Here is an 18,620-nt window from a genome sequence, read left to right as displayed (position 1 = left end):
CCTGGCTGCTAGCTACAGTCGGACTGACAAGTTTACGGGTGACAAATGTCATAAAGGATATCGGCGTCCGTTTCACGTCGTATCAAGTTTAAGTATGGTTAAAAAACTCACCAATCGTACGACATATTTACGAAATAATATTCTCTTGAACTATTTCTTTAATAACATAAATGTGACACTTATGCCTTACTATTTCGGAACCATTAAAGCAACAAAAACACGTATACCAAGGAAAATAATGGATTTTCCCAGACAAACAGAACATACTGGTGGAAGTCAGGGTTTTCAAATGGAATACATTTCGAGTACTGGTACTAGCCAAGGTTTCGATACAAACGATACTTTATATATAATGAAAATTTAACATTTATACAAATTCAGTGACTAGTTTTCATTATAAAAACATGCTTATGAACTCATCAGCTTTATGCTGATACATTTTCAAAACCATTTGTATTCTCAGGACAATAATAGACAGGTACTCTTGCTAGCTTTTGGTGAAGACGAAGCATTTTGGAGTCTCGTCGTTTACTTTTGTTATCTACTAATGTACACAAACTATGTTTTTCAAACAGATGTAAATATTCAGATGTAATGTAATGGTTTTGTTTACTTTGATTACTATGATACAATTGTTGTGATACTACGCATGACGTCATCCACCTCCGAACGTTTCCGCCGTTCGTTTTATGGTTCGGGGTTGTGACAGTAATTATCTTATTAATTTTTTAAGTGGATAATTAAAGATTTTGAAATATCCCTTCCCAAATTTTCGAAATCTAAGGGATAAAGGTATTAGGTAAATTAATTGTTTAATTTAATGGATAATCCTTTAATATTTAATAATTTAAATTAATTGTTTAATTTTGGATAATTATTAAATCAAAGTTTTAATATTTAAGATTTTAAAATTAGAAGGTATTAATTTTTCCAAAATTTTATATTTGATTAAAACCCTAGTATTTTAAAATGTTTAAAATACACCCTTATACTATTATAATATTAAAAGCTTAATACTTATATATATATATATATATATATATATATATATATATATATATATATATATGCATAAGATGAGTCAGTCTTACCGTTAGTAGGCATCATTCACGAAACCGATCTATAAGGGGTATAAGAAAACTGCCTATAAAATGACGGTTGAATGAGTGTCCACTCTCACCCACTGCTTCCTTGATAAATATAATGATCTTATAAATTAACTAAATGTTTTCATAAATTCCCAATCTTAGTTACTTTAGGGAAAATGTGAAAATGATGCTATTCCACGAAATTGCTCTTTGCACCTTGCCAAGTCGTTAGTGGAGCATGTGTGGCTAACCGAAACACTAATTTGGGAATAACAAGGGTGGAAAATGGTAGTTCGAGAATTATCATAGATCAATGGAGCGTGTGTGGCTAACCGACATATTGATTAGGTGGTAAACGACATCGAGAGTACCACACATATTTGCATGGTTATTCACACCTTGTTTGTGATCCTCGGTATCCCAGTCACAAACTTGAAGGGTATAATCGATATTGAAACATGCCATTGAAAAGTTCAATGAATCTCAAAAGAATATAGGAATTTCAATACATTTAAAACTTAATATTCTTTTTCGTTTTTCATGGTGGAAATTGGTAAATCGTCATTTACCTACCTCAAATATTTTGCAATTGGATTACGAAATCCCTCTTCCCAATTGTGAAATATTATGTTGGGTCCTTGCCTGAATATTTCATTTGGGTTTTATATTAAGGAATTTTATCTAATCTAAACTTTGTCTCTTTTCCTTTTTAGATGTCTACTTCAAACAACACTTCTGGCTCCTTTTCCCTCATGAACTTATGTGGGAGAGTGATCTTCGATGGATCCAATTTTAACGATTGGATTCGTAACATCCGCATGGTCACTCGCTACGATGACAAGGAGTGTTTAGGAACATTATGTTGTGTTATTGTGTGTATTTGTTAGTCCATTTATGTAAACGGGCTTGGGCTTGTCCACCTGTCATTTATTCGGGTTAGAGTATTTAAGGTGCATTCATGCACCATGTTTCTTAACTTTGGAAATTATTCTTGTAACCCTAATCACGCCTCTACAGTAGCAATTCTTAATTGAGTTCTTTTGAGGCTGTGGAATATAATCATTAAGCATACTTTGAATCATTGTTCTTGTTCTAACTTATAATCTGTTTTGAATCTAATAGATCTTTCAAGGATTAATATCCTAACAATTGGTATCAAAGCAAGAGACCATGTTATCTATACACATCTCTTCTATTTATAAAGTTATTAGGGTTTTCGTTGATATTAGATCTGGTTCAGCCATCATCACATCGTTCTTGACGCTATTATGTGATTCTACTATTACCCTAAACCTGCTTCAGTTTACACGTCTGATTCTTAACAAGTTTTAAAAGTTATATCATCATGCAGCGCGACGATTCTCACATTAACTCCATAAACCTTTCAAGCAACATTGGATCGACCACTAGGATCCCAATTCTTTTCCCCAACGAATATGAAGTTTGAGTGCTTCACTTCGAAGATTACGTTCTTGGCCTAGAAGACAACAAATATCTGATATGGGAGGCCATCACTAGTGGAACATTTGTTCACACTGGAAGCAGAAGAGTCATTAAAACTCAAACCGACTACAATAAACTTCTTCATGATATTAAAAACATCCCTCAAGATGAGAAAGAAAAATTGATTAGCAATGTTAAGGCAATGAGAATCATTCGATTTGCTTTGCCGGTTGACACTTTTCGTATGGTTAGCTCATGTGACACAGCCAAAGCCATCTAGGATCGGCTTAAGGAACTTTACTCTATAGATGCAGATCTTTAGCACTCAACACAAACACTCTTGTTTTCAGAGTTTGGTGCATTTACACAGAAGGCTGAAGAGATTTTGAGTCAAACTTTTAATCATTACAATCATCTTTTAAGCAAGATGACGAAACATGGCATTGGACGTGAAGTTATTGAACAAAAGGTCATGTTCATGAATGGGCTTATATCGGAGTGGATGTCAGTGGTGTCTACACTCAAGGCGTATGAGCAGCTCAAGAATTATACTTTAGCAAAGCTTTGTTGCATCCTGAAGTCACATGAGAATGAGGTGACAAAAGAAGCGAAAGTTGTGTCTGGTATGGGATCTCTGATTCTCGTTGCGAAGGTCAAGAAAGTAGCAGAAGATGGTTAAGAATCTGACCTTTCTGATTGTGAGCTTACGAGTGAAGAGTTTGCGTTAATGGTGTCAAACCCGAAGCGATTCGCAAAGAAGAAGTTTCCTTCTAATAAGAACCGAAACTGGCAGGGAAGCTATAGCTCTGAGAAGGTGAAAGAGGAAAGTGTGAATGGCTCACAAAAGGAAGAGGAAAAGAAGGAGAAGAAGCTGACAGGTGATTCTGGCTATGATTGTAACTACTGTCATGGCAAAAATCACTTGTCCAAAGAGAATTGCGAAGATTGAATGAAAAGAAGGAAGGAGAAGACGATGAAACCTACCATCTCCGAAATCTTGAGGAGATAAAGAAGAAAAATAACTCTGACAATTCTATGCCTGCTTTAATTATGCAGGAAAAAGAAGCCGATGATGAATTTGGCAGGGTGGAAGTCTGGTCCACAGATTCAGAAGATGAGGAGGTTCGCAGGCCAACTCATGGGAGAAGTTTCATTGCGAAAAAGGAGGATTCGCACTCTGGAGGAAGATGTTTCATGGTGACAAGTGATGTGTCACATATGCGAGGATACGCCACTGATAGTGGACATGGGAGTGATTGCTGCTTTGCTGCGAAACCAGTTTTTGAGCAAATCAGCGAATGTGATCAAGTGATCAATATGGTACACTCTATTCTTGAATCACTCAATATACTTGTGTCAAGATACGAAAATGAACTAAATGATTAAAATTCACATTTTCTAGTATAGTCTCGACTACACCATAATGGACCAAACCATACGTCAATTACTTACGCCACGGTGTACTCCTAGACGACTCAGTAGAAGCGAGAAAAGTCACGGTTAGGGCGTCACATTTCACAATTAGAGATAATCAACTGTATCGAAGAGGGTATTTAAACCCATGGCTAAAGTGCATCTTTAGGACAGAAGGATAGACGCTCCCGAAGGAATGTCATTCCAGAGACACGACATCGCACGAAGGGGCTCGAGCACTCACGGGAAAAATACTCCGCCTAGGAGTATATTGGCCAGACATATACAATGAGGCAGCACCCCTAACCAAGAAATGTAAAGAATGCTAGACATTCGCTTCTTTCCAGAATCAACCGGCCATGCCTTTGACTAGCATCACCAGCCCCTGGCCCTTCCATTAGTGGGGGATTGACGTAGTGAGACCATTCCCACCAGCGCCATGGGGTGTGAAATTCTTGTTAGTTGTTGTGGATTATTTTACAAAATGGATAGAGCGGAACCATTGGCCACCGTCTCGGGAAAGCAAATGATAAAGTTCTTGATCAAAAATATCTTGGACCGCTTTGGCACATCCAAACTTCTCATAAGTGACAATGACACACAACTTGAAGGGAGCCCCTTCCGGGGGTGGTGTGAAAGAAAAAAGATCCACTGCCAGTTCATGTCCGTGGCGCACCCTCAGGCCAATGGACAAGCTGAGATATCAAACAAAACCATAGTTAATGGTTTAACGAAAACATTACTCAGATCAAAGTCTTCCTGGGTAGATGAGCTCCCGACAGTGCTATGGTCATATCGTACCACCACAAGGTCGAGCACGGGAGAAACACCATTTAGCCTTACTTGCGGGATGGAAGCAGTCCTCCCATTGGAAATAGTAGCTGGATCACTACGAACAGAGAGTTTCGAGGAAGTAGCCAATGAAGCAGGGTGACGACATGACCTAGACATGCTAGATGAAAAACGTGAGGCTGCACAGATGCGCATGCATTATACAAATCGCGTACTGAGAACTATTACAACCGCCAAGCCCGGGTCAATAACTTCAAACTTGGAGAATGGGTGTTAAGGAAAAACGAGTCCAGTCATGTTGAACCATTAGGAAAACTCAGTGTTTGTACAAAATTATAGAAGCCCATCAGAACGTCACTTATGTACTAGAAGCCCAAGACGGGTGTGCAATACCAATAACTTGGAATGTGCAGAGCCTATGCCATTTCTACTCTTAAACGAGTGTGAAAGATAAATTCATGGAGCTTTTAACCCATGGATCCTAGGTAAATGAAGATTCATGGGTATTAGGGTGTAACCCTAATCCTGCATAGTATATAAAGAGGTCCTTGGTTCTAGAATTGGCACTAGTGTGTGTGAGAAACAAGGGTGGGACGATTCTAGCAAGCATTAGATTCTCTCAAGTATTTCCAAGTTGTTTTAGGTGATTTGTGACACCACTTGAGGCATCCACACTATTGGTGCTAGGCTCTAAAACTCCAAGAAATCAACCACAAAAGAAAGGTATGTTATTCTACTTAAAGTTTTGTATTACAAGTACCCCATAACATGCTAGTTAGGTTGTAAACCTTGGAAATCAAATTTGCATGTATTTTAGAGAAAACATAGATCCAAGGTTTCTAGGGTTGCATGTACACCATAGGAGTGTTAGTATGCTCAAAACCCAACAAGACATTGGGGGTTCCTGGGGTACCTAGATGTAAGACTTTGGAGGGTTTCCACGGCATCCAAGGTAAAGACCTCGGGGGGTTACCGAGGCACTAGGGTTTAAGATCTTGGAGGGTTTCCATGGCATCCTTAGTTAAGACCATATGGGGGTTCCCATGGCACCCGGTGTAAGACCCTAAAGGGTTTCCTGGGCATCCTTATATGTGTACATGTTTAGCTCATATGTTTATTATGTATGGTTGGTTGGTGGTTAGTGAAAACCATGTGGGGGTTCCCATGGCAGTGGGCTAAGACCCTGGAGGGTTTCCAGGGCATCCTTATATGTTATATGACATGGATTATATGATTGATATGGTTTGTGTAGCTGTTATAGTTAGTATGAATTATGTAGTTATGTGGACTGTGTGGGGTATGCTCTGGGAAACTCACTAAGTTTCGTGCTTACGGTTTTGTTTATGGGTTTAGGTATCGTTGTTTTGGAAAGGAAGGGCTCAGCTTGATTGCAGCGTACACACCCGTGTTTTCCGCATTATGTGATTTTGGGATGAACTCTGATAAATGTTTTTAATTAACAATGTTTTGGAATACTTGGATTTAAAGATATCTGTGTTTTGACTATAATAAAAATGAAAATTTTACCCTCGATTTTTGGGTCGTTATAGCATGGGCCAATATCTTTCATAAATCTTACATTTTTATGAACAAGGGACCTTCATGGAGCTAAGATCTTACATCCATGGCTTCTGGAGTAAATCAAAAGCTGAACTTTAGCTCAAAAGACCCAAAAATGCATAAACACAATCCCAAAACTAGATCTAGCATAATGAACCATCAAGTAGAGAACTTTATACCTCAAATGGCTTGCCAAGATGATGATGAATCTGGATCTACAAGCCTAAGCTACCCCAAGCAACCACCAAAAGTTCTTCTTTTTCTTTCACTAAAACACCACCAAATCTCACTTTCAAGCTCAAAACTCACAAGAGGCATTTAGGTTTTCATTTTTAGAGTATAGGGTGATGGAGGTTGATCAATAAAATGTCCAAAGGTGGTTTAAGTTGTTTAAATATGGTGTAAACCTAAAAATTAGGGTTTGCCCAATCCTTGCGTACATCCAACGTATTCCCACATACGTCTAGCGTACGTGGGTGAACCCGCGACCATTTGGAGAGCTAGTACGCTAAGCGTACTCACAGAGTACGCCCCACGTACTAGTTAGGGACCAATCATGAAATTAATTAAGCGTTAATGGGCTAAAAGGAAACATACCAAATTACGATTGTTACAAAATTTACTGATTAAACCTACAGCTATATCTCTGGTTCCCTCTTAATTCGATTTCTACTTCTTGTCCCCATTCTAATTCCTTATAAAACCTACTACCATTAGTGATTGTTGTGATTTTCGACTTTGGCGATTTCTCTTTTATTTCTTTTTAAACCTATTGTGATTTCCAATTCATGTGTCTGGTTAAGTCGAGATTGATTCCTGTGAGTTGGGTGAATGATTATTGATTCGATCTCCTGTTGTGATTTCTTTATTCTAAAATAAACCACCAAGAAAGTCAAAATTTAAAAGCTTTTAAATTTCAAGTTGTATTGTTGCATGTTGGAGTTCGATTACAGTAGTTTGCTTTCTCTTATATATGGAGTTCGATTCTCCTATTTATGGAGTTTAAAGTCAAGGTATTTTTCTCTTATTCTGATTATATGATCAAGTCCGATTTCTCTTATCTAACTTCGAAAATTGTTGCTTTAGGTAAAACTTCTAACCTTCTATGGTTTACTTCAGTTATAAATTTAGGAGTAGCATATAATTGTTTTTGAAATTCCAAAGTATGAAATTTGAGGCAGAAGGATGCATATCATTATTCTTTTGTTGGTGTTAGACAAGGGTCTTCGAACAATGGAAGCATAGAACATAGTGTTGCTTGGAAGCCTTGGACAATGGAAACATAGAACATAGTGTTGCTTAGGTGATGCTACTGGAGAGCCTGAAATTAACTATGAAGTGCTTTGATTAAAATTTGAATATCTTAAAGTGTTTATGCAATTAATGGAATGAAGTCAAAATCAACAATCCTTCATTTAATTGTGATAATCGTTTATGTTAAACGGCTAATTGATATTGTATTATTAGTTTTACTAGGTTATAACCCGTGGGAACCACGATTATGGAATTAAACAAATTTTCATAGTTAAAAATCATAATTATTAATAAATTATTTTTAAAATTTGTTAAGAGAGGTATGAGATTGTCATGTAATTTTATAATAGTTGATTTAAATAATTATATGAAATCATTTTTCAAGATACATAGGATATTATTTGTGTGAATTAATGAAAAAATTGATGTCATATAATGAAATATAAAATATAAAATATAAAATTGATCATAAAATAAAACAACTACAATAAATTAAGTAAATGAAAATTTAGTATATGACAAATTATACAATCAGGTTATTATAATAATGAAAGTAAAAAAGGGTTACAAATATACATAGAACAAAAGTTGAAGGTGTTACATGCCTAAGAAAAAGGTAAATCACATGACATGTGAGAAATGAATTCAGCGGAGAGATGCTTTTGAAATGAATCGAAATAGAACGTTGAAGATCACTCACGAATACAAACTATGACTATGAAATAATAACAAATTAAAGATCGAGCGGAGTGATGTTTTTGGAAGACAACGAATATGGTATAAATCGGTGACCAAGTAGGAGGTACCGTTGAGCTCGAGAACACGAAAAATAGTGAACAATAGAGTCAAGAAGAAATATTGTGAATTATGTGTAGATGATGTTATTTTTGGGTAAGGTTAACCTGGAGTTGAGACATAATGGTTCCTGAGAACAAATTAATAAAAATTAATGATCTATAAATAGTTAACTTAAGAAATGGTCAATGTATAAAGAATAACAATAATAATAATGATAATAAGACCCTGGATATGAATAAAAAAAAATTAGGAATGCATTATTAAAAAGTTAAAAGCCGTAATATGACAAATTCATACAATCCACAACCAATATTATTGCCCAAACAAAGTCTTCACCTCCTAATCATTAACCAACAATTCGAATTAAATTCAAAAATAATTGTGTGATTACAACTTGCCCCTGTAAAGTACTCACATCCTAAATTATATCAACCACAACTATTCAGCTCAGCCACAAATTCATGCATTCAACATTGTTCAATATGTCCTAATCCTTATTATTAATCAATCTCTCAAAACAATCCATGTGATATGAAATCAAAGTATTTCTAATACTACAATACCTGAATGTAATAATAATGTAAAAGGGTGTACTACAATACCTAATTCTATATCGTTTATCATAATAATATAAGATGATCGTATTAGGACAATATATGACCAATAGCTTCTGATCAAGTGATTAACCATCAAACATATTAAAGTATATAAGAAAATTAAGTAAAATAATTTTTAGGCCAATATATATATAAAAAAAAAGTAAGAGTAGACTATAAAAAGGAAGGATATAAACAATGAAATAAATAAATTATTTACCTGTAGATCTTTTATAGGATTCAAAATGATACACTTCTTTGTAGATCCAACATCATATCATATTAATTAAAATGTACCCCCATGTTATGTTATCAAAAGACCTTACATTTTCCATGCCGGTTTATATGTTTAATCTTATTATTCTAATAGCAGGCTAAATATTATCCTAACATCAAAAGACATTTTTTATAATGATAAGTATCTAAAACTGATCAAAACAACTAATGTTGATAGAAATAAATAAAGCTAGATTGAAGAGTTTATTGCCACTTTTAGCAGAGCAAAAAGGTATTAAGGGTGACCATGAATGATTGGAAAGCTGGCGGTGACACATAAATTAAGCATGGCAGAAGTTCATACGTGGGCATATTTGGAATGTCAAACAAAGCAAAACCAAAAAAAGTAAAGGAGAGGATTCACAGGTCACATCTTTAGATTTCTAGCTGCAATTAAAGTGGGATAGGTGTATGAAGGCAAAAAAGGTAGATTTTTCTTCCATTTGATTAATGAAATAGTAGGACATAAATAATTTTCATATCTATAATCAGGCCAAAAGTAATTTAAATTTTAAACAACCTTTCTTGTCCTATAGAACACCGCCATTATGCACAAAAAACTATTTCATATAAAAAGATGGAAATATAAGTTTTATTAATGCTCTGAATTGAGTAGTTGTAATTGGCCACACACAAATTGGATAATGATGCAAACTAACTCAACAGAAACACACGAAAGAATTTTCATGAAAAAAGGTAGAAAACACATATCTTTTCACACTAACCCGCAAAGGGCTCAACTCAAAATAGGGAAACGAACAGATAGAATCAAACCTTTCATTCAAGCATTTTAACAAACACTTGGTGGACAATCATATGTAAGGATCAGATTTCTTCTCTAATAGTGAGGTTGCACAACAACTCCAAAAAGTTAAATCTCTATCATTGTTTTTCAAACTTGTTAATTTCAAACTCGTCAATTAAATATGTGGACCAAAATCAACAGAAGGTGAAAAACCAGGAAATAACTCTATCTTCAATCAAATAGAAATCGTATTAGGTCTAAGGTAAAAAGAATAAGTAATGTAAAAGATTATGAACTCATTTAAATAGGTTTAGAAATTGAAAGATACAGATGAAATCATAAAAGAATATGAACTCATCTTCTTTGAAAACCAAGAAATATCTAACTTTAAAGCATTGGTGTGTCCAACAATGCTCAAAATTGTCCGAATTTCAAAATTTTTATCTCTGCACAAGAAACTGTAGGAGGATCATTGCGTTTTTTATCATCATATTGAAGAAGAAGCCGCATCATGATTTTATGGTTAGAGGGATTAAGAAATAATTTTGGAAACCGATTACCTTCTATATTATGTTAATCAACTCAGCAATATCGTTCATCACTTGCTGATTTCTAGTTCATATAGTTAGAAAGTCTATCATCGTTAGGTTGTGTGAACATAAATTTAAATTATAATTGCTAATTTTCAAGAATGATTATATTATTATGATTGAAATTGAATGAGCGGCAAAAAAAATTAAGAAAGCCTTAGAAAATGTCATGTGTCAAAGGAAGGGTTTAGAAAAATAACATGTGGCACCTTGGAGAGGTTTTTATTAGGAAGAGGGATTTTAATGTTAAATTATAATGTAAGTTTGTATTAAGTTGGTGATAGATTACTATTTTATTATTTTTAAATTATATACAGTCGAGTTTTTGGATATCTATTTTTAATATCTGAATTCGGATATGAAGATATCCGAATTTCGAATATTTGAAATGTCAGATATCCGGTTTTGAACACCCTGAAGGAAATAAATATCTTATCTGGTCCGGGGTATCAAAATCTAATGGACAAACCATAAATGTTAACCATTGGAGAGGTCATTTAATTTTATAGGTTTAAAGTTGAGATGACAATACTTTTAAGTGATAGTATAGGTTAACCCCTAAAAATACTCTTTAAATACCAAATGTTTCAAATTGGTTATTTTGGTCTTTAATTATTATTATTGTTATTATTATTTTGGAACAGTAGGATTTAAATTTTTTTAAAAAAAATGTCAATGTTTGTTGTTGTGATTATGATGTATGATAAAATTATTAATATGAAATGTTTGCGACAAACTTATTTTAAATATGAAATCGCCAACAATATAATTAACTTGATACGGATCGACAAACTAATATTAAAAACACTCATCAACACTCTAGTCGAGGTGCTTCAACATCTTGAAGTGCTACAAGCTTGGCCTCACCACCAAGTTCTTCCGGTAACGCCTCTTTGCCAACTTCTATTACAAATCGTTTTCTTTCATCTTCATTTCTCACAATCATAATCTGTATATCGACAATCATAAGTCAAAACATCAATCTTTTTTACCCCAAAAATGGTCAAAGGTCAAATGTGAAGATACCTTGTCCAATGTTGCTTTCTCAAGGAAATGTGAAATCATCTTCCAAACGCTCACGAAAAACCGTGGCATATTTAATATATATAACCTTGCCAATCGTTCTGGGTAGTATGCCTATTCAAAATGAAGCAAAAATAAGTTGACACTTGTGTTTTATGCAATTTTCCCTATAAAAAAACAAAAACTAGAATGCTATTTACCATTTTGGATGGAAATTTACCTGTAAAAACTGAAATCCAGATATTAACCCATGTGCGTCAACGTTCTTGAAAGTTAGTTGCTGCATATCAATGATTGCAACTATCTTCTCGTTTCCAGTTTCTTGGCCTCTTATTCCACTTCAATTCACAATATATTTATAACAATGTTTGATTATTACTTGTCTAAAATGCAATTCAATTTGAAGAAAATATCGATGAATAATTATAATATTACATACCTTGCAATTCCTTTGTCAAGTAGATGTACGACGAATTCTGTGTTTCACAAGAATACAATTACATTTAGAAGAATATATATATATATATATATATATATATATATATATATATATATATATATATATATATATATATATATATATATATATATATATATATATATATATATATATATATTTCTAAATTTGGATGAATGGAATACTAATAGTAATAAAAAACCTAATGAAAGTGAACAATAGGAATTACTCTTGAATTCGTGTTTATCTTTAGCAGGATAATGCTTGCTAGCGTGAAGTATCATAATAGGATGTCCATCTTTGGAAAGCCCTTGAAGAAATATTTTTCTTGATTCCAATTGTTGAAGAACTTCAGAATCAGGGATAAACCCTAGTGGGACAAAAGAAGTCCTCCATTTTTGCCATGAAACAAACATCTTTGCTGCTTTATTAGGATCCATTGATCTTGCTATTAAGAACCTCTCTAGTGTTGGATCTCCGTAATTCTACATATAATAATAATAAAAAGACTTGATCATTGATTAAAGAAACATAAATCATTTTGTTCATGTTCAAAATAACTACAACATTGGTAGTTTCAAATTTTCAATAATAATAAAACATATAGAATCTTACAAATCAAATTAAACCATGTTTGTTCATTATTGACATAGTAATTATGATTTGTGTAACTAGTGATACCACTTTGTGTAACCATGTTCAAAATAAATACAACATATATCTGCTCAAGATAATTATTTTATATAAAAACGAAAGATATGTTTGTATAATGTCAATCATGTACACTTCATATTATAATATAGCTATGTCCCACCTTGTAAAAAAATATATAAATCTCCATGAACATTGTAATCCTTTTTGGTCGGCTTACTAGCATTCGCATCAATAACCCATACTTCAAAATCAATATGTTTATATATTCATGATGGGTGTTTTATAAATGCGTTTTTTTTAACAAATTAATTTGTTATTGTTATTATATTATTATCATCTTTCTATATTATTTTATTATTACTATATCATAACTTTTAGCATTAATATGGATGATAATATTATTATTTAAAGTACATATTTATCTATTTAGTTTACGGAGATCTTTTAAATTATGAACTATACATTTTACATACATTTTTATTACTATGAAACATTTCGTTTTTTCTAAATTTATCAATAACTAATCATAATATTATACTTCTTATTTAAATAGATGATACTATAAACTTTTATAAGAGTTTAATTATAATATTGATATGTTAAAAATTATAATGATTCAATATTTAAATTACCATGTTTTTCATTTAAAAATCTACATTTATTCACCCACATATAAACATACTATATTTTTATTAAATATAAAATCTTAATTTTTTATATAGGTATATTATTCGCCTCTTAAATTTTTTTGTTAAACTATCTTATTACAAAATTGCAAGCAATTAAAGTATTAATGGAAAAAAATTAATACACATAATATCTGACATATTTATCCAAAATCATCCATTAGTTCTTAGTTTATTTTGTGTTTATAATCATGATAGACTATTTTTAAAAAATTAAATATAATAATCAGGAGATTTAAAACTCATATGAATGTCTCACTATCATAATAATGTTTGGTTAAAATATTATTTGTTTATTCTACATAGAGGTGGCAATATAGGTAAATAAGGTTAATTGAGGGGAAAATAATTTGTTTTAACTAATTTTTTTTTGTATACATTTTATAATTGAACATGTTCACATATTGTTATTATTACATGTTATTGTAGGTGGCAATGGTAATCTCTGAATGGTCAAATGTATATAAAAAAAAAATATCAAAATATGATCAAATTTTTTTTTTCTTATAAATTTCTTAAAAAATTTTATAATTTCTCACACTTTATAATATTTTTGTCTTATCGGTTTTTCTAATACAATGTTTTAAACTTTGCTTAAATTTTTTAAACTTTTTTTTAGACTTTCATATAATTTTAATACAAGTGCTTTTAAACCAAATATTTTATAAATGTTTTAAAATTTTTTACAAGTTTTTAACTTTTTTTTTTTATATATTTTCATACAATTTTTTTATAACTTTCATACAATTATTCATAAACTTTCTTTTATAACATTTTTAAAGTGTTTTATAAATTTTGAATGACAATTTAATACTTTTTTATAACATTTCAAAATACTTTTATTAGATACTAGTTTAAAACGTTGTATTAAAAAATTAAAAGTTTACAAACTTCTAATTAAAAAGTATTAAAAAATTGTAATAATTTTAAAACATCTATATTATATAGATTTCTTTTGTTTTTTTATTTGCTATGTAATATTTTCTTTTTATGTTTCCTAGAAGACCCTCCATACTTATTGTTACATATTTAATTTTATTGTTAGATATTATTTACTTTAAAAATATTATATATTCTTAAAAAACAAAAGAAAAAAAAACTATATAAAATATTTCACAAAACAAAAACATATTTATTAATTAAAAAGAATTTTAGAATTGATAATTGTTTAATTAATATTTAGAATATTATGGATACTTTAAATATGTTGACGTATTACCATTTTCACCTGTTATAACCGATGACAATGATAATATATGAACACATATAACACGTTAATTGGTCATATATATATATATATATATATATATATATATATATATATATATATATATATATATATATATATATATATATATATATATATATATATATATATATATATATATACCGTAATAAATAATTTTCCCCTAATGGAGCAACATTCTAGGTAGACGTTTAGAAACATGTCGATCCAATGGCTATAATCGTATATATAGAATGTTCTATACGAATGTTAACAAAGAATTGTAAAATAAAAAATATATATTATTTTTTAGGAATTATATCATTAAAGTTATTTCAATACTGATTTTTAACTTTATTTGTCAATAACTTAAAGATCTAAACTCCAGTCAATATATTGTCGCTTTGTTAGAGCTCGATGACATCCAAAATCAATATAATTAACCACTTTGATCATCAGTTGAAAATTTAATCATGACATTGAACTATAATTAAAAAACAAAATCAGAATCAAAAAGGAATTCAATTGCAACAGATAAGGCCCCTGAGTTTTCACTTTTCAGTTTCGCAAACCAAAATCTCCATTTTTCATGGAACGAAGAAGAGTAATCAAGTAATCATACACTAGCAAGTTCGAATTGGTTACCTCTGTGGAGGATCCGAGCTCCTGAACTATTTTCTTCATTTGAGCGAGTTTGACTTCTTGATCTTTGGCCATTTTAGCTTGAAAAAGAAAGAGGAACGGAAGAAACAGTGCTTCTATATATAGATAAGAGAAATGGTGAATGTGAAGGTCATTTCTACTCTGATGTTATGTTAGGCACAATTGTATGGATGCTGATTTTTACAATATATGTTGTTCAAACGAAAATCTAAAAAGAAAAAGAAAAAAAGGCAAAATAAAAAATCGAGCGACCCTTGAGTAGTTGAGTGGACTAAATGCTAATAATTGAATGGGGAAATTGTCACAAACTTTTAACTTTAATATTCTTTTAGTAATTATAAGCAGAAGTTCCCTTATTATAGAAAAAAACATTGTAAGAAATAATATGTAACTTTTTTTTTTTTTTTTTTTTTTTTTTTTTTTTTTTTTTTTTTGGAAAGGGAACTTCCCTAACGAGGGTTTCCGGGCCAGCTTTCGCGCACCGACTAATCCCCCGCTGCAAACATAAAGTTTTGCTTTATGCCCTGGAGTCACTGCAGGCGAACCTCCATGGCCACAAGGGCTTAGTGGTGCCAGGATTTGAACATGGGTCAATAGGTTATCCACCATATCTTCCACATGCCTTACCAAGTCACCACAACCCAAGTGGTTAAATAATATGTAACTTAATTCTTTTAGCAACATAGATTATGAGGATGATGTGATCCTCCAAAAACAAGTTCTCAACCATAACTCCAATCTTGATATTCGTATCTCCTGAAAAAGAAAGACACTTAAGGGCGTGTTTGGATAGGAAAAAAAAAAGTGTGTATTGCTTATTGCTTATTCTCACCACAATAAGTTAAGTTTAAGTGTTTGGATAAAATCCTTAAAAATCAGCTTATTATGTTAGGAATAAGATAAATAAATTAATTTTAATAAGCATCTCTCCCCTTACTTATTGCTTATTACTTATTCCCACCACAAATAAAATAATAAGCTAATCTAAACACCCCCTTAACCGTATTTTGAGTTGGAGACCGAGGATACCGATTGTCAAATTAGTTTTGTGGGAGAATTTAAGGTTCATATGTTATGACTATTGGATGAGATATTTCTCATAATTGAGATAATTGCATTAACAATGATTAAATACTATATACAAGGGCCACATTGACTTAGAACTAATGGGCTAAATACATACAAATGTTATTTATACATAATATACACTAATCCGCCCCCTCAGTTTCAGCGGGAGATCTGGAGCAGACACTCAAACTGGTCCGACAATCTATGAATAGAGATGATGGAAGTCATTTGGTGTAGATGTATGCATACTAAAGAGTGGAAGGGACATGAAGCACTCTAACTTGACCAGTTGCAACCTTGTCACACACAAAATGGATATCCATCTTTATGTGTTGGTGTTAAACATGATTGGTAGACATATAAACAACACTGATATTATCACAATAAACAATGGTTGTCTTTATTAAAGGAGTGTGAAGCTCACCAAGAAGGTTTCTTAACCAACATGTTTCAGCTACGATATTGGCCACACCATAGTATTTGGCTTCCATACTGGAACATGAGACAGTTGGTTGGCGTTTAGAAGACCATGATAAAAGATTATCACCCAAAAAGACACAGTAGCCGTTGGTGGATCAACGTGTGTATGGGCACCCCCCCCCCCACCTAAAAAAATCAACATCAGAGTAGGCTATGAGACTTGTGGAGAGGGAATGGTGAAGTTGAAGGTCGTAGTCCAATGTACCGCGAAAATAGTGTAAGATGCGATTTAAACCATGGAAATGAGGTTCGCGAGGGTCGTGCATAAACATTCAAATTTGTTGTACGGCATACGAGAGATATGGGCGTGTGAATGTGAGATATTGGAGACCTCCTGCAAGGTTGTGACATCCCCATTTTTATGGCCAAAAAGACCAAATTTATGCTTATTAAACCAGATTATTCTTTTTAAAAAAAATATTATGCGGAATTTTTCCCCAAAACATGATAATAATATTATCAAAACATTTTCGAAGAAATGTGTTTTATTTATAAAACTCGGGATGTCATCGTCAATACAAAATCGTAAGCATAAACGGATACCTTACATTAATTTACACTAATGATCTACATCTCATTTAATCTCTCAGTGTAATGTATCTTCGCATCAATATCCTATGATACAAATTAAATAAGTGGGTCAGGTTGGAAAACCTGGTGAGTACATAGGGTTTTCAACTCACAATAATATAGTTAATGTGTTTAATCATCAAACAAACAATTAACCCAATTACCCATCCCCTTTTTATTATTTATTATTCCCTAAATGATTATCCTAAGGGTCATCACCTATATCATGTTTACCTATCATCGCCTACATCGCATATCCTTATATGTTTATTGCTAAGGACTTTTCCTAAGGATCATCGCCTACATCATATAGATAGTACTATTCCGAGGATTACTCCCCCAGTACGTGTCTAGTATGAGTTAGAGTATCATTGCATGAATATGCAGTTACTACATCACCTGAACTCGTAATTCATCACGTACATGTTATGAGCCTGTCGGTGTTTCCACATGACTTGTTTAGATTAGTCAGTGGTCACTATCTATATTCTGGTATATGACTATATCGCAACATCACAAGTCATGGTTAAGGTAAGTCCTAGTCATCTCCTATTTATTATCACATATCTAACATCACATATCTATCATGTCCTATCTACCATCACCTATTGCTACCCAATACATATTTATAAGTGTATAATACTTATATGATTAAAGCAGTTAAATATCATCTCATAATATCATATTTAATACATAATATTCTCAGCATATATAATAAGCACATAAGCATGTAACTCTTTAGATACTTTATATCTATGTGTAAGATGAAAATAACTATGCACTCACTTGATAATAATAGATGACTCGAGGTTAGGGCAGCGCTTCGCCGTAACACTTTTCCAAAAGGCCTAGATGTACATAATGTTAAGTCTTATTCTAGTTTCATGATTCTTGCGACTATAATAATTATAGTCTAGATTTTGCAATAATCCCATTGTCAACTGGTCTATAGCTGATAAAGGATAACCATGTAGGATCATATCGGAGGTAGGGTCCGTTTGGTATATAGAGTATACTGTTTGGAAATCTCACTTTAAACACCTCACTAAATCCAGCCTAGAGATCATTCCCTTAAGTAGATCGATTAGTATAATGACTTGGAATTACTAATATATCTTATTTATAGGTTCATAATAATGACTATGACTATACATATAAACATTGAAAGAATAAGAGTGTAACTTAACTTACAAAGATTTCTTGGACAAAATTATGGAAATTGCACTAGCAAAGCTTTTA

General features: G+C 32.2%; 1 protein-coding gene across 1 annotated transcript; it reads right to left on the bottom strand.

Moving 5' to 3' along the window:
• Positions 1-11,254: 11,254 nt before the first annotated feature.
• LOC111917815 (SEC14 cytosolic factor) lies at positions 11,255-15,448 on the bottom strand. The gene is made up of 6 exons (XM_023913458.3): positions 15,246-15,448; positions 12,265-12,520; positions 12,018-12,054; positions 11,799-11,916; positions 11,582-11,692; positions 11,255-11,504 (listed from the first exon to the last, which is right to left on the bottom strand). Exons 1-6 carry the CDS (start codon positions 15,315-15,317, stop codon positions 11,367-11,369), a joined length of 732 nt encoding a protein of 243 aa, XP_023769226.1. The 5' UTR covers positions 15,318-15,448; the 3' UTR covers positions 11,255-11,366.
• Positions 15,449-18,620: the final 3,172 nt, after the last annotated feature.

The sequence above is a fragment of the Lactuca sativa genome, chromosome 4 (assembly GCF_002870075.4).
Source record: "Lactuca sativa cultivar Salinas chromosome 4, Lsat_Salinas_v11, whole genome shotgun sequence".
NCBI lineage: Eukaryota > Viridiplantae > Streptophyta > Magnoliopsida > Asterales > Asteraceae > Lactuca > Lactuca sativa.
This window is presented reverse-complemented; position numbering and strand designations above follow the sequence as displayed.